This window comes from Sesamum indicum, linkage group LG7 (assembly GCF_026168435.1).
Source record: "Sesamum indicum cultivar Baizhima isolate 11 linkage group LG7, ASM2616843v1, whole genome shotgun sequence".
Classification (NCBI taxonomy): domain Eukaryota; kingdom Viridiplantae; phylum Streptophyta; class Magnoliopsida; order Lamiales; family Pedaliaceae; genus Sesamum; species Sesamum indicum.
In genome coordinates this window covers 8465645-8474985 of record NC_142663.1, presented here as the reverse complement: position 1 = coordinate 8474985, position 9341 = coordinate 8465645, and the positions used below count along the sequence as shown (strand labels likewise).

The following is a 9341-nucleotide window of genomic DNA, read 5'->3' as shown; positions in this document are numbered from 1 at the left end:
TTTATTCAAATTTATTAAATATATTAATAAATTATAAAAAAAATAAAAAAATTCAAAACAACTTAGGAATGGGTTTAGTAATGCTAAAAAAAATATTGCAAATTTTATAAAGTCCGTTCCAAATCTCGTTCCAAAGACTGTCTCAAAAAAGTGTTCCTACACTGGAGGAATCATTCGAAATAGCATTACTAATCAGTATTTAATATGTGTTTCAAACTGTACAAACCGTTCCTAATTCTGTTACTAACGTAGTTCTACAAATGTGTTCCAAATTTAACTACCCATTGCAAAATAATGTTGCAACATCCGTTTCTAAATTGATCCCAATTACAAAAATAGACAGTTCTAAAATTAACTCATGAATAATATAAATACCGTCCCAAAATTTCACTTAAAAATCATAATTAACCGTTCCAGAGACCGTCCCAGACCGTTTCAATTGCTAAATTAATAACTTTCGAACTAAATCGATTACGAATGGGTTTCAAGAATCAATAGAGTTTTCGTCCCAAGTTGGAACGATTTCTCGTAAACGATTCCTACATTTTTGTAACGGCAACTGTAGAGACAGATTTTTCTTATAGTGTTATCCCGACAGTAAAAGTCCCTATTCCCTCTCTAATTTCCGTTTACTTATATATTTTACGAGTTGTTCATGAATTAATTCATCCACTACTGTTAAAAAGCCAAGCCTACTTATTTTACTCGCAATTTTGATATTAAATCAATTGTTTGGTCATATGACTCTGTCTGTTATTTTCTTATTGAGATCTTCACAGGACCCGTGAATTATTTTCCATCTCTTAAAGTCATAACCGAAAAATATATAAACTATTATATATTTTACTCTTCCTAAAAAGAAATTGAACCTCACAAAAAAAAAAAAACAACCCTCCAAAAATGGAGGTTGGTAAATTCATGATCTTCCGCTATTTTCGACAGTGTGAGATAACAATTTTTTGCTGAATGTGTATATAAAGGGTTGGAACGCAATGCCTAAAGCAAACAGCCTCACAAATGTCTCAATTCTCTAAGCACTAAAACATTAGAGGGTTAGATAAAGTGAGATAGTAATAAAGTTATTAGGGGAGAGAGGGAGAGGGAGAAATTGCACTCTCAATCTCTTTCCTCATTAGGAGAAAAGAATAATGGCTTCCAATATGTCGTTGGAAGATGTCAGAAATGAAACAGTGGATCTTGTAAGTATTAAAATTATTTTATTTCTTTTTGGTTATTCCTCTGCATGTGCCACTTCGTTGTTCATTTTATACTTCTCTTAGATTTATATTCATTTATTCAGATTCTTTATTGAAAAAAAGTATTTCGATAACTATAATGTAGACATTTTATTTTTTATCCGTTGTAACATTAACTATTATTGTTATACTCTTATTCCTATCAACGTCTACTTCATGTAAAAATTACTGGTTTATTTTTTCTCATTGAAATGAAATGAATTGTTGGTCAATCATACGTTACTATTTTGTTTTCTTGATTGAACTAGTAAAATGCGTTGTCATTGCGCGTAATGCATAGTTTTTAATTTTTCAATATTATATCTTTTGTTTTTTTTTCCTTACTAAGATAGTGTGTTCACATTATATATAGACGTATATTTGTTTGGAATTCAAATATTAATGTATGATGATAAGTAGATCTGAAGAAAGAAAAGTAACATATAAGTAAATTTTTTTAATGGGAGAATTTTGTTTGAAATTATTGATACTGAAACTTGGTTATTAAAAATGGATTCCTAGCCAATATTTATACAATTGTTCTTCTCAACTGGACGGTGAAAATTACTACAATTGTGTGATAAGAAACTTTCAAAAATTCATTCAAAATGTTTGGGAAATACTATATAGAATTTTCTTCAAATTTCTCTCGACTTTTATGTTTGTCTAAAATCTTGCATCCACAGACTTTCATATTTATATAAATATTCTAAAATTTTTAGCATTCTAAATTCAAGTAGTACTAAGTACTAAGATTAATTTCTTAGTCATCATGCGTTCAATTTTTATCAAATTTTGTGTGTGTAATTTTTTATCTTTTAAATTTGCTTTGTATTAGAAAAATTATATTGATATTTTCGTAGTTTCTGTCCAATTTTTTCTATCCAAAACCAACATAATAACGATACTGCAATTCCAAATTTTGCCAAATTGATCATTCAGAACATTTAAAATATTACATGAAATTATATATACAATAGAGTTTGAATTTTTAATATTTTTGTTCTCCACGGTCTCATTTTTAATTTCAATAACATAAAAAAGTTTGTAAACAAGAATTTTAATAGAATTATTAAATAATAAAATTTGTGCGAATGATTGAAAAATGTTTGTTCCTCCAGTATATTATACAGTTCATTATGATTTTCACTTTTCTTTAATCCAAGTAATAAATTTATAACTTTTGTTAATTTTTTGGTTTATTCATTTTAAATGGGGACTACAGTAAGTGCATTTTAGAAATTATTTTACTATACTTGTATATGATACTTTGTGATGAATGCAGGAAAATATCCCCATTGAAGAAGTATTCCAAGAGTTGAAATGTACAAGGGATGGTTTGACATCAGATGAAGGAGCCAAAAGGCTCCAGATTTTTGGAGCCAATAAGCTTGAGGAGAAAAAGGAGAGCAAATTCTTGAAGTTCTTAGGGTTCATGTGGAATCCTCTGTCTTGGGTTATGGAGCTTGCAGCCATCATGGCCATTGTTTTGGCCAATGGAGGGGTAAATTCGTTATACCACCTTTAGATCATCTTTGTTCTCCATATATTGTGTCTTTTCAAGAAAGAAAATGAAATTGTGAACATTATTGAAGGAAGCCAACATTCTTAATACGTGCAGGGCAAGCCCCCAGATTACCCAGACTTCATTGGTATTGTCGTGCTCTTGTTCATCAACTCGACCATTAGTTTCATCGAAGAAAATAATGCAGGAAACGCTGCAGCTGCCCTTATGGCTGGCCTTGCTCCCAAGACCAAGGTTCATATATAATCATAGATTTAGTAGTATTGATTAATTATTTTTCTTTCTATGTATGCATTGAACATCCGTTTTCCTGCTAATGCAGGTTTTGAGAGATGGTAAGTGGTCTGAGCAGGAAGCTTCAATCCTTGTTCCGGGAGACTTGATCAGCGTCAAGTTGGGGGATATTATCCCTGCTGATGCTCGTCTCCTGGAAGGTGATCCTTTGAAGATCGATCAGTCGGCCCTCACTGGAGAATCCCTTGCTGTAACCAAGTACCCTGGTGATGAAGTCTTCTCTGGTTCCACCTGCAAGCAAGGTGAGATTGAGGCTGTAGTCATCGCCACTGGTGTTCACACCTTCTTTGGCAAAGCTGCTCATCTTGTTGATAGCACCAACAACGTTGGACACTTCCAAAAGGTACCGAATGATCATGCTTTTAAATTAAAATAGAGTTTTTGACACAAAATTTATCTGAAAATTTTGAATTCTGTTTCATCAGGTGTTGACCGCCATTGGGAACTTCTGTATCTGCTCCATTGCTTTGGGGATGATCATTGAAATTATAGTGATGTACCCCATCCAACACAGAAGGTACAGAGATGGAATTGATAATCTGTTGGTGTTGCTCATTGGAGGTATCCCAATTGCTATGCCGACAGTCTTGTCTGTGACCATGGCCATTGGATCTCATCGCCTGTCGCAACAAGGTGCCATCACAAAGAGAATGACAGCCATTGAGGAAATGGCCGGCATGGACGTGCTTTGCAGTGACAAAACCGGCACCCTCACCCTCAACAAGCTCACTGTGGACAAGAATTTGATTGAGGTGTTTCCCAAGAATGCTGACAAGGACACTGTTATCTTGCTTGCTGCCAGGGCTTCCAGAACAGAGAACCAAGACGCCATCGATGCTTCGATCGTTAACATGCTCAGTGATCCCAAAGAGGTAGTAAATTTTTTTCCCCTCTTTATGATCGTCGATATTTGACAATTACTATTATTATCTTCTTTACTCTTATTATCTTTGTGAGTGTTTTAGGCTAGAGCAGGAATTATTGAGGTTCACTTCTTACCCTTCAACCCGGTGGACAAACGTACTGCTATTACTTACTATGATTCTAATGGAAACTGGCACAGATGCAGCAAGGGTGCTCCTGAGCAAGTAAAGAGCTAGAATCTTATAATTGTTCAAAATCATACAAAAGGTTTCTTCTCGTCATTTATGGCTAATCCTTTTCTTAATTTGACAGATCATTGAACTTTGTCAACTCAAAGGTGATAACCTAAAGAGGGCTCATGAGATCATCGACAACTTTGCGAACCGTGGTCTACGATCACTTGCCGTTGCACGACAGGTTAGTTAAGCTTCTACCTTTAAAAACTATACATGCATATCATTGTTCGTACAGTAACATTTTGGTATATCTCATTCTAGACTATTCCTGAGAAAAACAAAGAAAGTGCTGGTGATCCTTGGGAGTTCGTAGGCTTGTTGCCTTTATTTGATCCCCCAAGACATGATAGTGCTGAGACTATCAAGAAAGCCCTTGACCTTGGTGTGAACGTGAAGATGATCACCGGTGACCAGCTAGCTATTGGTAAAGAGACTGGGCGTAGGTTGGGAATGGGTACCAACATGTATCCATCCTCCACCCTTCTTGGCCAGAGCAAGGATGAGTCTATTGCTTCAATGCCCGTTGAAGAGCTCATAGAGAAGGCTGATGGCTTTGCAGGGGTCTTCCCAGGTAAGCAAGCATATAAAAACAAACACATATGAAGCACTTGTGAATAAAAAAACTCACAAGTATTTTTAAATGCACAGAGCACAAATATGAGATTGTGAAGAAGCTGCAAGAGAGAAAGCACATTTGTGGTATGACTGGAGATGGTGTGAATGATGCACCAGCACTCAAGAAGGCAGATATTGGCATTGCAGTAGCAGATGCAACTGATGCTGCTAGGAGTGCATCAGACATTGTTTTGACTGAGCCTGGACTTAGCGTGATTGTAAGCGCGGTGCTTACAAGTCGAGCCATCTTCCAGAGAATGAAGAATTATACTATTTATGCCGTTTCCATCACCATTCGTATTGTCATGGGATTCATGCTTATTGCCCTCATCTGGAAATTTGACTTCTCACCTTTCATGGTTTTGATCATCGCTATCCTGAATGATGGTACCATCATGACCATTTCTAAAGATAGGGTGAAGCCATCTCCACTACCTGACTCATGGAAACTTAAGGAAATCTTTGCCACCGGCATTGTCCTTGGGACCTACATGGCTATCATGACTGTCATTTTCTTCTACCTCGCATCTGATACTGATTTCTTCTCTGTATGTATTCGTCCTCAAAACCTCAAATCCTGTTTTTCTTGCTCCTACTTTTATGACATTAAGGAAACAAAAGAAAGTCTAAACACTTATGCTATTTGTTATTGCTTATAGGATACCTTTAAGGTGAGATCAATCAGGAACAATCCCGAGGAGCTTACTGCTGCCCTTTACCTTCAAGTGAGCATTATTAGTCAGGCACTCATCTTTGTGACGAGATCAAGAAGCTGGTCATTTATCGAGCGCCCTGGTCTCTTGCTTGTCGGAGCTTTCTTGATTGCCCAGTTGGTGAGTCACATAGAAAAACTAAAACTCATTATCAATTCCAATGTTATTTAACTTGATGAACTATTTGAAGCTATGAACTAATAATGAGTTCTTGGATCGATTGCAGTTGGCTACCATTATTGCTGTATACGCACACTGGGAATTCGCAAGAATTAAGGGCATTGGTTGGGGTTGGGGTGGAATCATTTGGATCTACAGCATTGTCACTTACATCCCACTTGACATTCTCAAGTTTTTGATTCGCTTTGCATTGAGCGGCAAAGCTTGGGATTCCATGATCCAGAAAAGGGTACAGACACAAGATTAAAACTAGAAAAACTAAACCTACTTTCTTGATTTTCTTATCCTCCAACAATCATTCTTTACTGATCTTTCATGTTTCTCTTTGCAAATTAGACTGCATTCACCACCAAGAAAGATTATGGTAAGGGTGAGAGAGAAGCACAGTGGGCAGTAGCTCAACGCACCCTTCATGGCCTCTCGACAACCGAATCCTCCGAATTGCTCAATGACAAAAGCTATAGGGAACTGTCTGAGATCGCCGATATGGCAAAGAGAAGGGCTGAAGTTGCAAGGTATCCACTTGATCCTTTGTGGTAAAACAAAATGTCACTTATAAGATGATTTCTGCTTAGTTCATACACTAAAAAAGAGAAAAATAATGTTGCAGGCTAAGGGAGCTGCACACTCTTAAGGGACACGTCGAGTCGGTCGTCAAGCTAAAGGGATTGGACATTAATGCTATCCAACAAAACTACACTGTGTAAGAATATGGGGAAGGATCAAGGTCGGCTGTTGAACAAGAGAGGGGATACAAAGTGAAGATCACTTAAGAAAATTGGCCTATTTTGCTGCAAATATTTTTATTAGAACAAAGATTGCTAGCAAAGCAATGTCATTTTGATTTTTGCTAGAAATACATATTGTATTGAGAAATTTGTCTTTTTTACGGTGTAGAAAATACAGAATGACAGAGTTTTTGTAACAAAGATAAGAATTTGGTACAAAAAGTTGGCTCCAAATTTTATTTTCTGTAGTTTTCTATTGTTATACATTTATATTTCTTTTATTTGGGGAAAACCCTAAACTATATTTTGTCAGATATATTCACATTCGAAAACTTTGATTTATCCTCTAGGAAACAGTTCAATATCAAATTTGGTTGGGTAAATGACTGTGTTGGATGTGTGTGCAAAAAAAAAAAAATTATAGCCAAGTTCACAAAATCATCCTCAAAAGCGAAACCAAAAAATTTTCATTACTAAACCTTCTTGGCTGAGTTGGGGAAAAAAGTTATCCTCCTTAAATCTGCTTTACTATACCAGGCTATGTACTTCTTTGAAAGCTCATCTAGATTTTAATAATTTGTATTATGTTATTTCTTATGAAAATTCTTCTTATTGACTCTGAAAGTCTGAATACGTTGTGATACCCGACCCTTTTCTTTTACATAAGGACATAAGTTACTAACAATATTTATTAGGACAATAGATAAGCCTATATACAACTTGGATGATGTTCAGATTGGGTCGCCCTAGAATGATGTTGTAGGCTGAAGGTATGTTCACTATGAGGAAGCAGATCATCTTGGTCTTTCTGTTGTGTTCTACCCCTAAAGAGAGGAGAAGCAAGATCTGTCCTAGGGGATGTACCACCTCTCCTGCAAAATCATAAAAGGATGTGTCTACCGATTTTGGAGGGATATTGCTGAGCTCTATTTGCCAATATGCTTCGTAGAATAAGATATCTGCAGAACTTCTCCATCAAAGACCTTGGCCCTGCAAAGTGTTTCCTTGGGGTTGAGTTTGCTCATTCTGTTAAGTTGTGAAGATTGATTTGAAGAAGAAAAGGATAACCTGATTCAACTTAGAATTCCCAAGTTGAGTTGGAGAAGGATAACCCGATTCAAAGTTGAGTTGGAGAAGGATAACCTCATTCAACTTAGAAATCCCAAGTTGAGTTGGAAAAAGGATAAGTCATGGCTATATATACTACTCTTATTAGCATTGTTTTAATAGAGCAAAGTAGAATAGAGTAGAGAGAAAAGAAAGAGTTGAGACGAGGGTGAGTGTTGTTTTTCACGTGTGGTGAAGACTTGCATACAAGTGTGTGTGTGTTGTACTCCTCAATTTTCCTCCTCTTTGAGTATTTTCTCCTGGCTTGGTATCGCCCCCAGACGTAGGATTTATATCCAAACTGGGTTAACAAATTCGTGTGTCTTTTATCGCCTTCATATTCCACCTGTTATCCATCTTAACCCGATCCATTTCCTAACAACTGGTATCAGAGCCTGGTTCAAGGAGTTAAGATGGAGGGAAAGTTTCCAGTCGAACGGTTCAATGGTTCCGACTTTGGGTTTTGGCGTATGCAGATGGAGGCCTACCTGTACGGGAAGGACCTGTACGAACCACTTGCAGAGAAGTCCGAGAAGACGAGTGATGAAGAATGGAAGGTGCTCGATCGAAAGGCGATGAGCGCAATAATCCTGTCGCTCTCTCGGAATGTCGCCTATCATGTGAAGGGAGCAAAGAGCACGAAGGAAGTTCTACAGACTCTTGCCGATATGTACGAGAAACCCTCAGCAATGAACAAGGTTATGCTGATGAAAAAACTATTCAGGTTGCAGATGGAGGAGAGGAAGTCGGTGGCCGATCACCTCAATGACTTCAACCAACTCACGACACAGCTGGCGTCTGTGGATATCGTGTTTGACGATGAGGTAAAAGCGTTAATTTTGCTTTCATCTTTACCTGACAGTTGGGATGTGGTTGTTACTTCAGTGAGCACTTCGTCTGGGAAGGAGAAGATGAAGTTCGACAACATCAGAGACATGATGTTGAACGAGGAAACCCGTAGAAAGCAAACGGGTGGATCATCTGGCTCTGCGCTACATACAGAGTCCAGAGGGAGACCTGACACACGGGGTAAATACCGTGGAAGGTCAAGGTCAAGGTCCAGGGGGAAGAACAAGGGCAAGAAGGAGATGGTGTGCTGGAACTGCGAGAAGCCCGGACACATGAAAAGCGAATGTCGGGCGCCAAAGAAGGAAAAGGAGGGCCGAACAGCGAATGCCGCGACGGAGGAGATCACGGATGCACTCTTGTTGAGTGTGAGCAGTTCTTCCGATGATTGGGTTGTGGATTCAGGGGCCTCATTCCACTCATGCAGCAACAAAGACATCATGGAGCCATACACCTCAGGTGATTTTGGCTTAGTTTATCTTGCAGATAACAAACCCCTCAAGATTGTAGGAAAGGGAGATGTGCGGATCAAATCAACGAATGGGTCATGCTGGACCCTACATGATGTGAGACACATACCAGGACTGAAAAGGAACTTGATCTCAGTCGGACAGCTGGATAGTGATGGATTCCACACGACGTTTGGAGACGCGAAGTGGAAGATCAGTCGGGGAGCAATGACTTTGGCTCGAGGACTAAAGTCGGGAACGCTCTACATGGCGGGAGGATCTAGTTCAAACATTCCCTTTGCAGGAACTGTATCGCAGGCTAACCTGTGGCACAATCGCTTGGGCCACATGAGCGAGAAAGGAATGAACGTGCTGAAGTCGAAAGGACGGTTGCCCGAGTTAAAATCGGTGGAGGTGGGTCATTGTGAACACTGCGTGTTCGGAAAGCAGAAGCGGGTGAGCTTCTTGACCACAGGAAGAACTCCGAGGAAAGAAAAGTTGGAGCTTGTTCACACCGATTTGTGGGGGCCAGCACCAGTGTCATCTCTT

The 9341-nt window shown here is 38.3% G+C and overlaps 1 protein-coding gene across 1 annotated transcript; it reads left to right on the top strand.

The window, feature by feature from the left end:
• Positions 1–1017: 1017 nt before the first annotated feature.
• On the top strand, positions 1018–6621 carry LOC105166388 (ATPase 8, plasma membrane-type). Its single transcript, XM_011085726.3, has 13 exons — positions 1018–1199; positions 2521–2739; positions 2857–2994; positions 3083–3397; positions 3480–3926; positions 4020–4142; positions 4231–4335; positions 4416–4725; positions 4803–5317; positions 5429–5602; positions 5709–5891; positions 5999–6177; positions 6273–6621. Exons 1-13 carry the CDS (start codon positions 1149–1151, stop codon positions 6367–6369), a joined length of 2856 nt encoding a protein of 951 aa, XP_011084028.1. The 5' UTR covers positions 1018–1148; the 3' UTR covers positions 6370–6621.
• The last annotated feature ends 2720 nt before the right edge of the window (positions 6622–9341 follow it).